The sequence below is a fragment of the Myxine glutinosa genome, chromosome 1, assembly GCF_964187855.1.
Source record: "Myxine glutinosa chromosome 1, kmMyxGlut1.1, whole genome shotgun sequence".
Classification (NCBI taxonomy): domain Eukaryota; kingdom Metazoa; phylum Chordata; class Myxini; order Myxiniformes; family Myxinidae; genus Myxine; species Myxine glutinosa.
Window position 1 is genome coordinate 43,893,436 of NC_136261.1, and position 21,468 is coordinate 43,914,903.

General features: G+C 43.9%; 1 protein-coding gene across 1 annotated transcript in view; it reads left to right on the forward strand.

Moving 5' to 3' along the window:
• Positions 1–1,905: 1,905 nt before the first annotated feature.
• Positions 1,906–21,468, forward strand: part of TTLL12 (tubulin tyrosine ligase like 12) — a 78,017-nt gene continuing 58,454 nt past the window's right edge. Inside the window, exons 1-4 of the mRNA XM_078771146.1 lie at positions 1,906–2,129; positions 2,263–2,606; positions 6,960–7,158; positions 17,564–17,723. Of these exons, the coding sequence (XP_078627272.1) occupies positions 1,926–2,129; positions 2,263–2,606; positions 6,960–7,158; positions 17,564–17,723 (907 nt within the window). The 5' untranslated portion in view covers positions 1,906–1,925. The remainder of the gene's footprint in view (positions 2,130–2,262; positions 2,607–6,959; positions 7,159–17,563; positions 17,724–21,468) is intronic.

Consider the following 21,468-nt stretch of genomic DNA (forward strand, 5'->3'; position numbering starts at 1 on the left):
TGTGCCATCCGAGGCAGAGTGTGCCCGCCACGTTCGGCACACGCGATCGTTCGCTGCTCTCTGATTGGTTGAATCGTTTTTTGGACATAGCTCGGTAAGTAATTGTCCGATTAATATGAAACCTTGAAAAGGCACATCCTCGGGTCCCCAGCAATATACCTGGCAAGTTAAAAGTATATCGGACCCGTGGTTGTCGAGAAACAGCGGTCACAGACAAACAAACGTACAGACAGAGATTACTGGAATTATAGATAGATGTATTACTCCGCAGAGTGAAACAGATCCGATTCGTTTTGGTTTAGTGTATTACTCCGCAGTTGCAATGAATTTCTTCGTTTTCCTCTTCTTCTTCTACCCCCCAGTTTCTTCTTCTTCTTCTTCCTCCTACTGTGAAACCCATGACCACGGGTAGCATCATTTACTTAGAGTCCCTGTATATAGAGAGTTGTGTCAACTCAAATTTGGACGCCATTTTGTGTCTAAGTGTGTCGGATTAGATATCCATGTACATTCGCGATATGGGGTGATATATTCTAAACCTGCTAAAAAAAAATTTACTACACATATTTAGTCTTATTATTACATACAGGTGATATTTGTTTTGTCAAAAACTCAGCTATTGCCGTTAAAAAGAGCTGTGTGGTGATATTAAAAGTGGTATGGCAATGCATATTACAAGCCAACACTGCATATAAGAGCTAACATTATAAGTAAGACAAACCAATGCTGTCGTTCTCTGAATTTTAATAACTTTTCGAAAGGAGTGTGGGCATATCCAATATTTTTTAAAGGGTGCCGAGAGCAATTCCGGTGTAGGACTTCCAGCCGACATATAGTCTAACAGACTTAAAACAAATTCTGTACGTGGTATTGCCATATTTCTATAGTGTACAACTTTAGTTTTATCGACATTTATATTCAATTTCCATTGTAATGATTTAACAAGCTGCAAGTCAGCTTCTGTCTCTGACATAAGGAAAACGTCATCGGCATCTAGTAAGATTGAAACGTTCATTTATTACTACACGCTTGCCCAGAACTCTGATGGATATTGCCTGATCGATTAATATGTTTCATAGCTGGCGACTTAATTAACACTTAATTTTCGACTGCGCCAAGCCGTAATTAAACAGAGAAAAAACTTTTAAAAATACCTGCAGTGTGCACGGTTCGTCTAGTCGAACAGATATGGAAAAGCACAGATACGACGTCGTATTCACCATAACTTGTTTAATTTCCCAAAAATGTCCCAAATTTGTCTTCTGACTTTATCACTTGGAAATCTAAACATCTTATATTTCCCAGATTGGTTTGAACAACCAAAAGCAGAACAACCAGTCATTTTGTTTGGCAATAAACAACATTCCCGTACCAAGCTGACGTTCACGCACGGTGAAGTTAGACACAAAATGGCGCCACGAAATCACGTGACCAGAAATCTCGGGTCAGCGCATGGCGCAACTCTCTTTATACAGGGACTCTACATTTACTGCAGCGCAGTTGTGCCTCTGATGCAGTGCCCCAAGTGGCGGTTAGAGCAGGAACTTGTAATTTATTCATCATTTAATGGCGTGGAAATGGCTCGCCGACTCTCACGAAGGACACCGTTGGAGCTTTAATATGCACCAACAAAACACCAGCAGTCGGGAAGTCCAGTTTAACTTCCATCGAAGAACCGAGAACGCCACACACATGCTCTCTGTGTGTGAATCTAGGTATGCCACAGGCGTGTTACATGAAACCGAAAGGCCTCTTCCCACGTCTCGACTTCGTGTATGAAATACCGCATATTAATATAAATTTAATCTTTACACATGCAAATTGTTCATAAAAGTCAGTACAGGGAGCTGTGTTCTCCTTTTCCTTAGCGAAGAAAAAGGCGCTAAATCAAATAAATGAACGGAAACGGAAATACGTCATCCAGAATGGTAGATTTCCAAGATGGCGGCTCCGGTGAACATGATGCTTGTTATTCTCAGTCCGAGGCCCACTCTCATGCCTGCAAAAAGGATGATTGGCACGACGATGAGGCTTTCTCTCACTTCGTCGCTCTCCACGGCCCATCGCTGCGGCTCTCCGGTCTACCCGAGCTGTACTGGCCGCGGCTGCACTACAAGTTGCGTAACGAGGTGTGTGACGTTGTGTGGGCATGATGACGATGCCGATGCGCACTTGTGTGCCTTGGCTCCTCACACCGCTCGTTCCTTGTATTGATGAACCAATGTAATATGTATTATTGATCGATTCATTCGCTTTTGCCAGGTGTTTGACGCTGGAGAGGTTTTTGGAATAATGATTGTCCAACAACCAGACGACGACGCGGGAGGAGGAGGAAAAGAAGATGAGAGAGGTGCAATACCAATAGTGGAGTGTGAAGAAGAAACTGAAGGGGTGGAAGAGGAGGAGAAGAAGAGCATGCCTGTCGAGGAAAAAGAAGAAATGAAACACGGAGAGAGCATGGAGACTGAGGAAAAAGAGGTGAAGGTTTTGATCGAAGAAGAAGAAGACGAACGATCAGCGAAGACTAAGAGGATGTCTGAATCGGAATCCGAGTACAAAGTGTTGGTTACTCGAGAAAGTGGCTTCAGTACGTCTGATCCAGACAGGTAAATGCAGGAACAGGTGATTGGACTTTTGATTTTTTTTTTTCAGCTCTGTACACCAGTATTCTAATTTTATTATCTTCCTGTACTCTTTCTCATCATATACTGTGCTCTGTCATATACTGTGCTCTCTCATCATGTACTGTACTCTTTCGCATCATATACTGTACTTTCACATATACTGTACTCTTTCTCATCATATACTGTACTCTTTCGCATCATATACTGTACTCTCTCCCGTCATATACTGTGCTCTCCCCTCATGTACTGTACTCTTTCGCATCATATACCGTACTCTTTCGCATCATATACTGTACACTCTCTCATCATATACTGTACTCTCTCTCATCATATACTGTACTCTCTCTCTCATCATATACTGTACTCTCTCTCTCATCATATACTGTACTCTCTCTCTCATCACATACTGTGCTCTCTCATCATATACTGTGCTCTCTCATCATATACTGTACTCTCTCATCATATACTGTGCTCTCTCTCATCATATACTGTGCTCTCTCTCATCATATACTGTGCTCTCATCATATACTGTGCTCTCTCATCATATACTGTGCTCTCTCTCATCACATACTGTGCTCTCTCATCATATACTGTACTCTCTCATCATATACTGCACTCTCTCAGCATATACTGCGCTCTCTCAGCATATACTGCGCTCTCTCAGCATATACTGTGCTCTCTCTCATCATATACTGTGCTCTTTCTCATCATATACTGTGCTCTTTCTCATCATATACTGTGCTCTCTCTCATCATATACTGTGCTCTCTCATATCATATACTGTACTCTCTCATATCATATACTGTGCTCTCTCCCATTATACTTGTACTCTCTCCTCTCTCTCTCGCATCATATACTGTGCACTCTCTCTCTCTCTCATCATATACTGTGCACTCTCTTTCTCTCATCATATACTGTGCGCTCTCTCTCTCTCTCATCATATACTGTGCTCTCTCTCATCATATACTGTGCTCTCTCTTTCTCATCATATACTGTGCGCTCTCTCTCTCATCATATACTGTGTGCTCTCTCTCTCGCATCATATACTGTGTGCTCTCTCTCTCGCATCATATACTGTGCTCTCATATACTGTGCTCTCTCTCATATACTGTACTCTCTCTCTCATATACTGTGCTCTCATCATATACTGTGCTCTCTCATCATATACTGTGCTCTCATCATATACTGTGCTCTCTCATCATATACTGTGCTCTCATCATATGCTGTGCTCTCTCATCATATGCTGTGATCTCTCTCATCATATACTGTGCTCTCTCTCATCATATACTGTGCTCTCTCATCATATACTGTGCTCTCTCTTTCTCATCATATACTGTGCTCTCTCTTTCTCATCATATACTGTGCTCTCTCTTTCTCATCATATACTGTGCTCTCTCTCTCGCATCATATACTGTGCACTCTCTCTCATCATATACTGTGCTCTCTCTCATATACTGTGCTCTCTCTCATATACTGTGCTCTCTCTCATATACTGTGCTCTCTCTCATATACTGTGCTCTCTCTCATATACTGTACTCTCTCATCATATACTGTGCTCTCATCATATACTGTGCTCTCTCATCATATACTGTGCTCTCTCATCATATACTGTACTCTCTCATCATATACTGTGCTCTCTCCCATCATATACTGTACTCTCATCATATAATGTGCGCTCTCTCTCTCTCGCATCATATACTGTGTGCTCGCTCTCTCTCATCATATACTGTGTGCTCTCTCTCTCATTATATACTGTGCTCTCATCATATACTGTGCTCTCTCTTTCTCATCATATACTGTGCTCGCTCTCTCTCATCATATACTGTGTGCTCTCTCTCTCATCATATACTGTGTGCTCTCTCTCTCGCATCATATACTGTGCTTTGTCTTTCTCTCTTTCATCAAAAACTGTACTCCCTCTCATCATATACTGTACTCTGTCTCATCATATACTGTACTCGCTCGCATCATATACTGTACTCTCATCATATACTGTGCTCTTTCTCATCATATACTGTACTCTCACATCATATACTGTACTCTCATCATATACTGTACTCTCTCTCATCTACTGTACTCTCTCATCATATACTGTGCTCTCTCTCATCATATACTGTGCTCTCTCTCATCATATACTGTGCTCTCTCTCATCATATACTGTGCTCTCTCTCATCATATACTGTGCTCTCTCTTTCTCATCATATACTGTGTGCTCTCTCTCATCATATACTGTGCGCGCTCTCTCTCTCATCATATACTGTGCGCTCGCTCTCTCTCATCATATACTGTGCGCTCGCTCTCTCTCATCATATACTGTGCGCTCTCTCTCTCTCATCATATACTGTGCGCTCTCTCTCTTTCTCATCATATACTGTGCTCTCTCTCATCATATACTGTGCGCTCTCTCTCTCTCATCAAAAACTGTACTGTCTCATCATATACTGTGCTCGCTCATCATATATTGTACTCGCTCGCATCATATACTGTACTCTCTCATCATATACTGTACTCATCATATACTGTGCTCTTTCTCATCATAAACTGTACTCTCATATACTGTACTCTCTCTCATCATATACTGTGCGCTCTCTCTCTCATCATATACTGTGCACTCTCTCTCTCTCTTTCTCTCTCATCATATACTGTGTGCACTCTCTCTTTCTCTCTCTTTCTCTCTCATCATATACTGTGCGCATTCTCTCTTTCTCTCCCTTTCTCTCTCATCATGTACTGTGCGCTCTCTCTCTCTCATCGTATACTGTACGCGCTCTCTCATCATATACTGTGCATGCTCTCTCATCATATACTGTGCTCTCTCTCATCATATACTGTACTCTCTCATCATATACTGTACTCTCTCATCATATACTGTGCTCTCTCATCATATACTGTGCTCTCTCATCATATACTGTGCTCTCTCTCATCATATACTGTGCTCTCTCTCATCATATACTGTGCTCTCTCTCATCATATACTGTGCTCTCTCCCATCATATACTGTGCTCTCTCCCATCATATACTGTACTCTCTCACATCATATACTGTACTCATCATCTACTGTACTCTCTCATCATCTACTGTACTCTCTCTCATCATCTACTGTACTCTCTCTCATCATCTACTGTACTCTCTCATATACTGTGCTCTCTCTCATCATATACTGTGCGCTCTCTCTCTCTCTCATCATATACTGTGTGCTCTCTCTCTCTCTCATCATATACTGTGCGCTCTCTCTCTCTCATCATATACTGTGTGCTCTCTCTCTCTCATCATATACTGTGCGCTCTCTCTCTCTCATCATATACTGTGCGCTCTCTCTCTCTCATCATATACTGTGCGCTCTCTCTCTCTCTCATCATATACTGTGCGCTCTCTCTCTCTCTCATCATATACTGTGCGCTCTCTCTCTCTCTCATCATATACTGTGCGCTCTCTCTCTCATCATATACTGTGCGCTCTCTCTCTCATCATATACTGTGCGCTCTCTCTCTCATCATATACTGTGCGCTCTCTCTCTCATCATATACTGTGCTCTCTCATCATATACTGTACTCTCTAATCATATACTGTGCGCTCTCATCATGTACTGTGCTCTCTCTCTCTCTCTCATCATGTACTGTGTTTTCTCACTAGATGCTGTACCCTCTCGCATCATATACTGTACGCGCTCTCAGCATATACTGTACTCCCTCGCATCATATAACTATACTCTCTCATCATATACTGTACTCTCTCTCATATACTGTGCTCTCTCTCATATACTGTGCTCTCTCTCATATACTGTACTCTCTCTCATATACTGTACTCTCTCTCATCATGTACTGTGCCCTCTTGCGCATCATATACTGTGCTCTTTCTCAGCATATACTGTATGCTCAGCGTATACTGTACTCTCTCTCAGCATATACTGTACTCAGCATATACTGTACTCTCTGTCAGCATATACTGTACACTCTCTCATCATATACTGTACTCTCTCACATCATATACTGTGCGCGCTCTCTCTCTCATCATATACTGTGCACTCTCTCTCTCATCATATACTGTGCGCTCTCCCTCTCTCTCTCTCTCATCGTATACTGTGCGCTCTCTCTCATCATATACTGTGCACGCGCTCTCTCATCATATACTGTGCGCGCTCTCTCTCATATACTGTGCGCGCTCTCTCTAATCATATACTGTGCGCTCTCTCTCTCTCATCATATACTGTGCTCATCTACGATGCTTCGAGGTTTACTTGGTCACCAGTTCTAAAGAGAATCCTTTTTGATTATGATGGAGATGCTGCTTGTCGTGGGTCAGCAATGACTCATTGAGGTCCTCCTCTACTCCATAGCATCTTCCTCATTGACCACGCATGGACATTCAGGCAATCAAATGTGCGCCGCGACCTCATGGATGTACCTGGTCTGGCACATCGGATGGCCGAGATGATGGGCATCGGTTTCCACGGGGAGATTCCAGATGATTACGTCATTGGCGAGATAATGTCTGAATCCTGGCGCTACAGTCAGACGTACAGTCCAAGCTTCGCGGTGAGTGAATGCTGCAGGTGATGGATTTTTAGCTTTGCCTGGTCTTGGGAGGAGACTCATTAGGATTAGGGTAGTGTGTGGGATGTATGATGAAACAAGGCGTCGGAGGGGAGAGTTTGCTGGATAACGTATACCCATAATTACCCATGTATAATGTGCAGGGCACTTTTCAGATAACTTGTCTGGAAGATACCAGTTTATCTGGATAACCCGCACCCCAAAAACCTGTTTCTCACGATGATCCTCGCCTGCAGTCTTCCATGGACTGTGTCGACTGCAATCCCTGATCGGCACTCTGTTATCCACTCTATTAGGACCTCGAGCCCAGGGAAATGAGATGTGGAGAAACGATCGTTCTTCCTTGTATTTGGCATCATCTCAATAACTCCTTTCTGTGTAACGCCACGCGATAACATTACTCCATCAAAACATACGTGTGACTATCTGCTCTGTTACCATATAATTCGGCACATCTATGACTTCAAACTTTTATGAAACACAATTTGATGAATGACTGTGCTCTCTTATGTTGAATATAGCGAACAACCCTTTGGTGGAGAGGTGGGCTGCGTGATGATCCGTGGTGAAGATCCAGATACGATAATTTTTTAAGTGATTCTTCACAATTGAGTGATGTGGCCAAAGACTATTATATAGCACGATATCTCTAAAAGTTGTGGACGGATTACGATTATGACAAAACCTGGTGGACGAGTTGGTTGCAGATCTGGCCTATCGGTGGGATACAAAACATAAACTTTCAGCCTGGCAGAGGAATGCCCTCGACAGAGTGCCGTTCTAGTTTTATGTTTGGATAAACGAGTTTAATAGCAAACTAATATATTATAACGGGACAATTCTATTTCTTCTATTCGAAATAATTGTTATTCTGAACGAAAAAATATAATCCATTGTTGAATAAGATATCCCTCAATACAACAACATGCATTTTAAGGCCATTTTCCCTGCTAGAGCGGGGGTTAGCCTTGCGGTCCCCATGACAATCTTCTCCATTTTGCCCTATTTTCTGCATCTCCCCTTGTTAACCCCCTTGCCCGCATTTCTTCTTTCTTCATCTTCAGCAAAGCCTTTCTCAGTCTTCGTCCTCTACTTCCTTCTACATTCATTTCCATCACTCTTCTCAACCAGTCACTTTCATCCTTCCTCAACACATGACCAAACCATCTCAACCTGTTTCTCTTCACAGCATCAATCACAGGCTCTATTCCCATCATCTTTCGCAATTCATCATTTGTCTTCCTCTCTCTCAACGATACTCTGCACATCCATCGAACCATTCGCATTTCCACCCTTTCCAACCTTCGTTGCTGCTCTACGTTAATTACCAATGTCTCACTCCCATAAATCATAACACTTCTCACACATGCAGCATACACCTTTCCCTTCAGCTTCAACGACACTCCCCTCCTCATCAACACGCCACTCAGTTCCCGAAACTTCTTCCATGCACATCTCACTCGAGCAACCGTTGCCGAGTCTGATCCACCTTCTCCATTCAGCACGTCTCAGGGGTAGCAAAATGTTTTCACACCTTCCAGCTTCACGTCGTCTCCAAGCTCCAACTCAACATTTCCTCCATCTGCAGTTCCCTCTGTGCACACCTTACATTTGAATGTAGCTGCCGTAAAACATGCAATGAAGGGAGCAGGAGACAAGAGAGGGGAAGCAAACGAGCACAAAAACAAGAGAACATGGACGTCAGTAGATCTGTGGAAGGGGGAGGAGGCAGAGGAACATGGTATAAAGCAAACGAACACTTCGAGGAATTTCAGGAAAGAAGATGGGGATTGAAAGAGGCTGATTTGGGGTGTTTTAACGGGGGAAGAAAAGATCAAGGTTTTGGATGGATACAAGATGGTGGTGAACAGCTGTTTTAAAGACCTGGAGGAGGAGAGGGATTGAAGAGTGTGGGAGTTTGTGCCAGAGGTGGGAGAAAAGAGGAATGAAGGAGTGAAGGTGAGCAGAGAGTCTAGATTTTGGCAGTTTAACCATAACAGGGTTGCAGGTGGATCTTGTGCGACCTGTAGGAATATTTAGGGGACAGAGCCCGAGAGAGCTGAGGGAGGAAGGCCGGAGAGGAGTCGGTAGAGGACAGAAAGACCACCAACCTGCCTGTGGTGAGTGAGTGAAAGGCCCTCGGAGTTAGCTTCATCGCAGGAGATTCCAATGATTCTGAAAGCTTTGGTTTCAACAGCGTGAAGCCGAGCTAGGTGTGGGGCAGGAGCACCGGCCCAGAGGGGGAACAGTATTCTATTGAGCTCCGGATGAAAGCCTTGTATATCGTGAGGGGCTCAGAACTGCCCAGAAAGGACTTCGCACGACGGAGGATGCCCATTCGGCGACTGGCTTTGGAGGCCAGCTGTGAAATGTGGTTTTCCCAGGAAAGATCATGGCAGATAGTGAGACCCAAATGCTTGAGTGACAGAACTTCTTCATGAGGATTGTTCAGAAAGTAGATGGGAGGGTTGTCCAGACAGTCTTTTTGGGGAGACATAGTGAGAGTGTGACATTTGTCAGGATTGAAGGACATGTTCCACTTGTTTGACCAGTCTCATTTTGTCCCAGTCTCCAAAGACTGAGGAGGCTGCAGACTGCCGATCTAAGGGATGAGGTATGCAGCAGCAGAGAGTGGAATCATCAGCAAAGAGATAGAGAGGATTTTCCAGAGTCGGGAGATCATTAATGAAGACAAGAAAAAGCACAGGTCCCAGAACACTGTCTTGAGGAACTCCAGCCTGAACAGGAAGGGTAGATGAGAGAATTCCATTCAGGGCCACACGTTGACTACGACCAGAAAGGAAGTCTGCAAGCCATACGAGGAGAGTTTGGATTAGCAGGGCGTGGTGCCAGACTGTATTGAAGGCACGAGATATGTCAAGAGAGACAGCTCTGATTTCCTGTTTGGCATTGAAGACCTGCATCCATGTGAGACAGCAGAAGCAGCATGTCCAGAGTAGAATGACCTGGTCTGAATACAAATTGATGATCAGAGATGAAGCCATTGGAGAAGAGGAAGGATTTGATGTCAGAAGCGATGATCGAGTCCATGACCTTGCTGATTATTGGGAGCAGGCTGATTGGTCTGTCGTAGCAATGATCTGGTTTTGTTTCACCATATTTATGTAAAGGGGTAATGTTGTCTGATTTCCAAGCAGATGGTCGATGACCTTGAGCAAAAGAGAGGGTGAAGAGAACAGAGAGAGGGTGAGCTAGAACCGCAGAGCAGGATTTTGGGACCCGTGCGCTGATGCCCTCTGGTCCAGTTGCAGAATCAAAGTTGAGGTTTGACAAACTTCTCCAACTTGTCAGGAGAGAAGGACACAGTTTCCAGGAGCAGCTGAGTTCGACTGGGTAAGGTGGGTACAGAGAGCGATGGTTTGGGACACAATATTTTGAGGCAAACACAGAGTAGAGGCATTCAGCTTTTTCACTGGCAGTGTCAGCTGTGTAGCTGTTTGAGGTAGGAGATGGGATGGAGGGGGAACAAACACCAGAAATAGATTTGAACAGATGTCACCAGGATTTGGAGGAGAGAGACAGGTTTGAGAGTTCAGTCTCGAGAGTGGAGAGGTAGTGCTTCCTGGCTCTCCTGAGGGTGGACACACACTTGTTCCGAGCTTTGTGAAAGGGACTGAGATTGCCTTCAGTTGGATTAGGCAAAGGCGAGTTGTTTCAGGGCAACTGCCTCACCACAGGAATCAGTGTACAATGGATGGGAGGAAGGGTGTGACAAATGAAGATGAGATGGGATAAATCTGTGCATGAGAGAGAGCAGTTTACTTTGGAAGAATTCCTAGGAAGAGTTGATGTCAGAGGCAGTAGAGATGGCAGACGAGTCCAGATGATTGATGGCTGCTTGAAGACCATGCCAGTCGGCCTGAATAAAATGCCAGACTCGTCGACTCTGAGAATGGCCAGAGAGATGTTCACTTTTAAAAGGAAATGATCAGAAGATCCGATTGGAGCAGAAGAGCAGCAGACATTTACAGGGAAGTTTGTCATAACCAAGTCCAGAAGAGAAGATGCTCCGTTGACTGAGATCCAGGTTGGGAAATTGACAGATTGTGTCCATCCCAATGAGTCACAATAGTCCTTTGCTGAGATGCCATGGCTGGTGAGAGAGGGACCCACACCCAGCCAGCTGGCATGATGACAGTTGAAGTCACCACATATGAGGAAGAGAGAGTTCGGATGAGTTGATAGAAGTTGGTCCATGTTGTCAGACAGCGAGATGTAAATGGAGTCATCACTGTTTGTAGGACGGCACAGAACACGTGAACAAAAGGTGCGAGCGGAGAGGAAGCCGTAGCCAGAGGTACTCCTGGGGGTGGGGTGGAGAGAGGGCAGTGCAAGGAGAGTGAGGAAGAGTTTTTGATAAAGATGACAACCCCACCACCAGGACGAGGCTCAGGTCGATCATACCGGAGGAGGGGTAACCACAACCACAACAACAACAACAACAACAACATGCATTTTAAGGCCATTTTCCCTGCTAGAGCAGGGGTTAGCCTTGTGGTCCCCATGACAATCCTCTCCATCTTGCCCTATTTTCTGCATCTCTCCTTGTTAACCCCCTTGCCCGCATTTCTTCTTCCACCATCTTTAGCCAAGTCTTTCTCGGTCTTCCCCATCCTCTACTTCCTTCTACATTCATTTCCATCACTCTTCTCAACCAGTCACTTTCATCCTTCCTCAACACATGACCAAACCATCTCAACCTGTTCCTCTTCACAGCATCAATCACAGGCTCTATTCCCATCATTTTTCGCAATTCATCATTTGTCTTCCTCTCTCTCAACGATACTCCGCACATCCATCGAACCATTCGCATTTCCACCCTTTCCAACCTTCGTTGCTGCTCTACGTTCATTACCCATGTCTCGCTCCCATAAATCATAACACTTCTCACACATGCAGCATACACCTTTCCCTTCAGCTTCCACGACACTCCCCTCCTCATCACCACGCCACTCAGTTCCCGAAACTTCTTCCATGCACATGTCACTCTAGCAACCGTTGCCGAGTCTGATCCACTTTCTCCATTCAGCATGTCTCCGAGGTAGCAAAATGTTTTCACACCTTCCAGCTTCACGCCGTCTCCAAGATCCAACTCAACATTTCCTCCATCTGCAGCTCCCTCTGTGCACACCTTACATTTGAATGTAGCTGCCACACTGGTTAATGACCCCCCTCAGACCACTACATTTTTGATGAACCCACTCAGCGTACATTGTACATTGAATGGAGTTCACTCCAACACCCTTCCTGCACACAGCACATGGGCACTTCCCAGTTCTTTCCACCTCACCACATGCTTTACCACTTGCCATCACCTTCGTCTTTCTATATTCACCTTCAGACCTTTTGTCTCCATACATTCCTTCCACTTGTTCATCTTTTCCTTCAGTCCATCCATACTTTCCGCAATCAACACCAGATCATCTGCATACAACAACTCCCATGGTAAACCCTCCTTTACGTTCTGAGCCAGCACCTCCATCACAGCTACAAATAGTAGTGGACTTAGTACCGACCCCTGATGCACTCCCACCTTCACCTCAAACTCACCACTGTTCCCGTCCTTCGTCCTTACAGCTGTGCGCGCTCTTTTGTACATTGCCATCACGACTCTGATCAACCATTCCTCCACTCCTAACTTCCTCATTGCCCATGTCAATACTTTGCGTGGAACCCTATCGAATGCTTTCTCCAGATCAACAAACCCAAGAAACAACTTCTTCCTCTTCTCCGTGCACTTCTCCTGCAAATGCCTCACAATAAAAAGCGTGTCTGTCGTTCCTCTTCCTGGCATAAATCCAAACTGTATTTCGTTGATCTTCACTTTTTTCCTTATCCTCCTCTCCAACACCCTTTCCAATAGCTTCATTCCATGCTCCAATAACTTTATCGCTCGGTACGAGCCACACTCTTGAGGGTCACCTTTCCCCTTGTATAGAGGGACGAGGGTACTCAGTTCCTAAGCCACTGGAATGCGGCCTTCTTTCACCGCCAGATTACAGATCTCTGTCATTCTCTTCACACCCCAACTTCCTGCTGCCTTCAACATATCTCCCACAACTCCCGTCGGCCCTCCCGCCTTTCTACTCTTCATTGCTTTTATCGCTTCCTCAACTTCTCAGTTATCTTCTCTGCCGGTCCTAAAACTGGGTTACTCTCTATTTTGCCATCCCATTCATTCTCTGTATTCAACAGCATTTCCATATGTCTTTTCCATCTTCCTTTTATTCCATCTGGGTCCACAACGATTTTTCCCACTTCATCCTTCAAGCAACTCACCCCCATCACATCACACCTCTCTTTCGCTATCTGCTTTGCAATCCTGAATACCGCTCTCTGACCCTCTTCCGAATCCAAGCGTTCTGCGAACATTTTCCTACATGCCTCCTGCGCCTTTGCTACCTCTTTCTTTGCAGCCTTCTTGGCTGCCTTATAACTTTCATGCTCTGCTGTTTCTGCTCCTGTACCCTTCGCTTTCTGCTACTCCTTGAACTTCTTCCTCTTCTCGTCAATCCTCTTTCCAACTTCATCATCCCACCGCCATGTTTCCGAGTGCCTCGGTGGTCCTTTTGTCCATCCACATACCTCACCAACGGTTCCCAACAGACTAGCTTTCATTGACATCCAACCACTTTCAAGCTCAACCACATCATCCTCTACCCTACTCAGCCTCTCTTTGAATGCCTCCCTTACTGTCACCTCTTTCAACCTCCACACCTTCATTCTCGGTTGGTACTTCACCCGCCGAGCTCTCCTCGCACCTTTCACCCTTATGTCGCAGACAACCAAGTGGTGCTGTGAAACGGCCTCCTCCCCCGGGATCACCTTTGTGTCCCCGAGGTGCCCCCTATCTCGTCTACGCACCAACAGGTAGTCGACGGTTGTCGTCGACCCACCTGACGTGTATGTAACAAGCTTATTATCCTCTTTCTGGAACTGAGTATTACAAATCAACAAATCAGCTCCATCAGCAAACTCCAAAATCCTTTCTCCTTCTCCATTTCTCACACCATATCCGTAACCCCCATGAACTCCCTCAAAACCATCCATACTCCATCCCACATGTCCATTTAGGTCTCCTCCTACCACAACAACTTCCTCATCTTTCACGTTTTCCATCAGCTTCTCTATCGCACACCAGAACTTGTCCTTCTCTTCATCGCTCCGACCAACCTGCGGAGCATATCCCGAGATGACGTTCACCAAGAGCTTTCCAATCATCATTTTCACCATCATCAACCTATCACTCACTCTAGTCACACTCACCACACTGTCTACAAACTCCTCAGAAAACAGGACACCAACACCATTCACGCCCTCCAGGCACCCTTGCCACACAAACTTGTATTTCTGTCCCTGCCTACCTTTCACCATTCTCACACCACTTCCCTTCCATCTCGTCTCTTGCACACAACATATGTCCACTCTTCTTCTGACCAATACTTCCACCACTTCTCCTGATCTCCCTGTCATTGTCCCTACATTCCATGTCCCAAACCTCAGAAACCGATCTCCACTTCGGGCTGTACCCTGCCCATATGTAGTTGTAATTGTCATGGTTCTCTTTTTAACCAGGAAGAGATATTAAGGAATCAGAGACATCTTGAAGGAGGAATGTTTCTGTTCAGCAGATTACGTCTGGTTTGTCAGAAGCAACCTGTATGGAGAGATCAATCAGGTTTGAGCGAAGGCACCCGGAGCGAAGGTCACTTGATGATAATGAAGGCATTTAATCATGTCCATTTATCAATGTTTCTCAGCTTTGCTCTGTCATCCTTTGCTATCTCTGCACCTACCTCCCTGGATATATGTATATCCAATCTTCCCTCCAGTTCATCATAGTGCGACTTGGCACCATCTTGATATCCCTCATACTTGCCCGTGATCTTCTCCACTCTCGATAATGCCATTGACACACGTGTGTGCCTTGACTACCTGTTTCCCCATCTATGTTCTCCTGCGACTGGTTTTTTTGCTAAATTCCTCCATGCTCTTTGATACATGTCGGAAGAAGCCTGTTTATTCGTACCAAGAATGTTGACGGGAATTATTACTTGCAAAATCGAAGATTTTTCAAGTATATTGGTCGGTTGCGTTTGTTAATCTGTCTGTTTTTGTTTGTCACCGGCTTACAGGTCACAATTCTAAACCGATCGTCACAAAACTTCACCAAGTTGTAGAGGTCATCACAATTGAGAAGCCTATTGATTTTGAGGTCAAAGTTCATCTGGAGGTCAAAATTCTATAATCGCCATTTTTAATCCGATTGACTTTAATTGAACAGCATTTGTATATTGTCAATAAATTTTAAAACCTACTCTTTTTGAGGTCAAAAGGTCAAAGATCAACTCATGGTCAAACTTCCAAAATCATCAATTTTCATCCGATTGAATTCAAAATTGAACAGCATTTGCATAGCGCCTCACTAAATTGGGAAACGTACTATTTTTGAGGTGAAAAGAAAAGATGAAAGGCCATCTCAAGGTAATACTTCTAAAATCATCAATTTTCATTTGAAAAATCGTCTTTTCATCCTATTAACCCGAGCTTTGATCGAGAGCGTCAATTTTAATCTGGATGAAATGGACAATTTGATGGATCTATTGCATCCTTTTTGGGGGGGGGGAAGGGGGGAAGGGGGTGGATTTTGCAAGTATCGTGCTCTGCATGACGTCGTCTTGTTTACTTCTTGGTAATTATTGCATACTGTCTCCTCCACTTGCCCAATGTTGTTTAAATGCTATTTTTGTCATGCCATGCCATCCTCTTTTTGCCTCCACCACCAAAGGTGAATGGAGGTTATGTTTTCACCCCTGTCTGTCTGTTTGTCTGTCCGTTTTTGAACAAAATATCTCAAAGTTGTGGATGGATTTGGACGAAATTTGGCAGAGATGTAGCGTATTTGACAACGACTAAATGATTAGATTTTGGTGAATATCCGGATTCGGATCCTGCTACTAGAATTTTTTACGTGATTCTTCACCATTGGGAGATGGGGCCAAAATTATGCATAGCAGGATACCTCAAAATTCCGAACGTATTTGGACGAAACTTGGTGGACCAGTTGGGTGTCTGATAAGGACAATTCGATTCGATTTTGGTGAAGATCTGAATATGGATTTGGATATGAGAATTATTTCATTTTTTAAAAGTGATTCTTCACCATTGAGAGATAGGGCCAAAAGCGATACATAACAGGATACCTCAAAAAGTTGTGGACGGATTTGGACGAAACTTGGTGGACCGGTTGGATTGATAAAAAAATTATGTTGCTGCAGCATTTTGTGAACAAGTGATGGGATTTTGAACAAACTTTGTATTTGTATATACTAGCAACGGTACCCGCCCTAAGGGTGGGGCTTCAATTGGGAGGCCCAAATGAAAAGGTAAAATATCAGAAATTGAAGGCTTTTTTTTTTTTTAAACGATTCATATAAACATCCATTAAATCATATCACACGCAAATCATCAAAATCTAAATAGTATCTTACTATAATTCACCAAATGTCCCACAGTGATCGATACACTATGATCGTGATCGTGATCGATAATCGTGTTCACAATCGCTATGTCGTATGTACTCCCGATACGTGTTTCCTTCAGTCGAAATGGGTTAGAATTCTCTCAAGCAGGGATTCAACCCGTGTCCTTATCCAAGGTCTTTGTCCGAGGTCACCGAGTCCGATCGGTGCAGCTGCTGTGCAGCGATCGGTGCAGCTGTTGGTGCGGCACCCGGGAACACAACATCGTCACAATGAGAACAATGAATGTTATGCGAACGCGAATGTTATGCGGGAGTCCAAACCTGAGAATGCTGGAGACCAAAGCTGAAATTGGGAAAACTAAATAGCCTATTTTACTCCTGGAGATCCCAGGATTATCCACCCAAAATATCTTTGCGATTGGTTCAGCAGTTTTTACGGTACTTTCGAACGAACGGACAGACAGACGGACATTTGGTGAATTATAGTAAGATGATGCCAAGATGAACTGATTAGGTTATGACATCAACAGATCGAAGGTCAGAGGTCATGTCAGGTAATAATGTGATAACTTGATAGCAGCTGAATGGATTTAAATCAAACTTGGTACAAGTATTATAATGATGTAATAATGCATGCGGAAGCATATCGGTCGACGTCGTGACATGAAATTGTCGTCCTAGTTTTTTTTTTTTTTTTTTCCCCCTTTGCCCTCTCCATTCTTTCTTCTCTCCCCTCCCTTTCCTTAAATTCTTTTTTTGAATTGCCCTCTTTCCATCCTGACTTTTGTAGCTAACATGTGGATTACCCCTTCTTAGAAATAACCTCAGATCGAGGCGTTTTGTGTTGAGGCCTAAGGTGTTTTCACTGTGTATATGTTTCAGTCTGCAGACCAAAGGGTTCCTGTTTGGTACATCATGGATGAGTTTGGTTCAAGGATCCAGCATGCAGACAAACCAACCTGTCGTACTGCACCCCTCTACTATATCCCTGGTCAAGAAGCCTTCACCTTACTTTGGCCGTTGGAGGATCTGGCCCATGGAGGTGAACCTGTTTTTGTGCTCTACTGGTATAAAACGTGTCCACGTATTTATTTACAGGTTTCCCTCGATTTACGAAAGGGATGTGTTCCTGGGGAAAAGAACGTCAATTGAAAACGCTTTTCCCATTATTTTAAAGGTAAAGAATTGGAGATGGGTTGCTGACCCAAAAATTTCAGCTTCCCTAATGAAATATTCTCTTTCTCTCCAATGTAAGAAAAATACTGTTTCAAATAACACTAAAAAAAAAACCTGAAATGAAAACACATTTGCATTAATAAATCTAGTTGATGCTGAAGAAACACAAAATCCTGAACCTTTTCCAAGTGTATGTACTCACCAAGAAGTAGCGGAAGCTTTGCATGTTAAGGTGACAGGAGGGAGGGAGAGGGGAGAGACCTAACGAACGGGTGATGACGGTGAGTTTCTCACCATTCTCATTACCTCTGCAACCGAAGGTGGTTCGAGGAGGTTTTCACCCCTGTATGTCTGTGTCGGTCTGTGAGGATGATATCTCGAGTTGTAGACGGATTCGGACAATTGATGAGATTTTAGTAAAAAAGAAAATCTTTTCCATTCTCTCAGTGATTCATCATCATTGCGAGATGGGGCAAAAAAGGTTATATAGCAGGATATCTCAAAAAGTTGTGGACGCATTTGGAAAAAAATAACTTGGCGAATAAGTTTGTTCGTTGAGAACAACCCGATTACATTTTAGTTAAGATCCGGATGCAGATCCGACTTATCGGGGGATACATAACATAAACTGTTCAATCTGGCAGGCATTGTATCGAGACCCGTTCTAGTTATGTTTTATTATATCCATCTTCATGTCCACTCCGAGCATTTCTCTGCATTATGGGCCTTTCTTCGCCTATACTGGCTTCAAATGCAACGTCAGGCAGCGTGCCGGGCACCCCTCCTCACCGGGGTTAGTTTGAGATATTAGAGTAAGGCTATTTGGTTTCAGGAAGGCAAATTTGGAGGATATGAGGCAAGAGTTAGGCAAGCTAGATTCAGACAAACTAACAGCATGGCAATAGTATTGGAGAAATAGGCAACAAAGGGGAAAATGTGTAAGGAGTGAGGATAATGCATCAGAGTATTAATAGACTGCCAGGTGTTCCAATTTTTCATTTCATTTCGTGACCTGAAAATCGGGTGGGCATCAAATTGGCATGATAATATAGAAAAAATTAAGAAATAATGTTCATAACTTTTCCCAAGTCAGATTCTGGTACGTTAGTCTGTAATATAATGTTGAAATGTATAATTTTATTTCCAAAATCTCCGTTTAGCCTCGAACGCATTTCGATGTATTGACCAATGAGGATCGCGCTTATTCGCGCTACGAACGATGTCTGGGCTTCCGGCTGCGAGTAAACAAAATGGCGGCCTCCAGTAGCAGCGACGGTGACGAGGGTGGGAGCGAGAAACGCTGTTATATGTGCATTTCTCCGGCCAAAAGATCAGGTTTAATACCTTTTAGTGATATAACATGGCCGCGATATTTGCAATTTGTTCTTACGTGGCAGAATTTAAAAGGTGATCAAGCTGAAATTGCGAGAAATTTCGTGAAGAACCACGCTGACGAATTCGGCGAACGTGGCAACAGTATGGTAACAATACCTGCTATAGCTATACCGCATGATGCAGCGTTTCATCAAGTGTGTTATTCACGATTTACCTATAAACAACGAGTGAGCAGGGTGCAAAGCAGCATGAAAAAGAGAAGAAAATGCAGCCAATACTGGTAGGTTGAATAACTTGAATAATAAATCATGACAATGCTTAAAAACTTAGTTTGATTTTTTTTTTTGTGAGGTATATGTAAAATGATTTTGTGTGTAGTCGAACGATTTTGAATTGAAGGAACTGTCCAATATTTATGCAAGGAGGTAGGGCCGAGGTGAAACAAATACATTTTTAAAAGGAAGTCTGAGGAAGGGGGGGGGGGGGGGGGGGGAGGGAATCTAGTCGGGCTAACCATGACTTGAGGTCTAGACATTTTTAACTCACATAATTTTAATTGTTTTCTTTTATGTGTATTTATTGCAGCTTCAACATGCAATGACATCAACGTCAACATTGACAAGGTGCATAAAGGCCCACAACCAGTCAAGAAACGTGCTCTACGCTCCAGCTTAGGCAAGCCCAAATGTTCAGCCAGATCCCAATATGTGTTGCCTAATATATGCATCCTTTGTCAGAAAGAGAGAACAATCAATACAGGCAAAAGGGGCCGAAGAAAAGAGCCTCTAACAAGGTGCTCAACAATTGAGGCACCAAGACTGCAGCAAGCCGCTAAAGACAACAACAATACAAACCTGCTGCTTCAAATTCAAGACAGCGATTGTGTTGCGATAGAGGTAAAATACCATGGTCGCTGCTACAAGGAGTATACCCGGTATTTAGGCAAGCTAGCAACAACACCTAATGCAGAGCAACAAGGAGACTCCAACTACTCAGAAGCATACACATTATTTTGTGCAACAGTCAAGGATCTTATAATAGACAACAAGGAAATCTACAGACTGAAACGACTTAATGACATGTTCATGAAACAAATCAAAGCAACACACGGAATAGAATCAAACTACAAAAGTGGCTTTCTCAAGACAAGACTGATGAAAACATTTCCACAACTATGCTTTCTAACCCCGTATATGCGCTGCCAAGGACACCTTGTGTATGTTAATGACATCATCTCCACTGAAGTGCTGGTTGAAGAAAAGAAAGTGTTGCAAGAAACCATGCATGGTTCAGGTGATGACACAACAGAGACAGAACAAACATCCGACTCTGAACCAACCCCACCAAAGCAACCTGGGTATACTGAGAATAACCTTAGAGAACACTACTTCACTGCGCTACAATTGAGAAATGCAATAGATGAGATCAAGCCAAATATGCCATGGCCCCCAACCTCTGAGCACCTGACAACAAATGCCGCAGAAGCAATTGTACCTGCCTGTCTCTATAACTTTATTGCATGGATGGTGGGAGTGTCAGACGAACCTGATTCTGATGAGTTTGTAAAGATAGAATCTACAATACATAGAAGAATTCTCACAATTGCACAGGACATCATATACCTCCAATCAAAGGGAAGGAAACAGATGCCCAAACATTTGTCACTTGCAATGACAGTACGTCATCTCTCAGGTTCAGCCCAATTAATCAGCCTACTGAACGGGTTTGGTTACTGCGTCTCAAACTCTGTCGTCTTAAATCATGACACTGCACTGGCTAACCAAGAACTACATCGTGGAGAGGATGCTCTTCCATCAATCATTCAGGTGGGCAAGCATGTTCCACTCGTATGGGACAATAATGACTTCGGGGAGGAGACATTGTCTGGGCGCGGAACAACGCACAATACCAATGGGATTATAATACAGCGACCAAGTCAATCCCATGAAGTAGTACAACCAGCACCAGTCACTACAGTTAAGAGGACGCGGGAGAGATCGATGCAGCCACCTGCAGTGAACCTTGCCACATATTATGGAGGGAAAAACGAAGGACCCGCTCCATTCGCAACCAGCGTTCCATTGGATCGAGCAACGTACTTCCCATTACTCCAGCACCCTAAGACGATAGACCTAGCATACCACATCACCAAGTACAACATTGACGGGACTCTGCCATCTTGGACAGGATTCAACCAACTACTGTCTTGTGTTGAAGTTCCACCAAAGAGCGTGATAGGGTATCTCCCTGTCATTGATGCCACTCCGACTGAAATG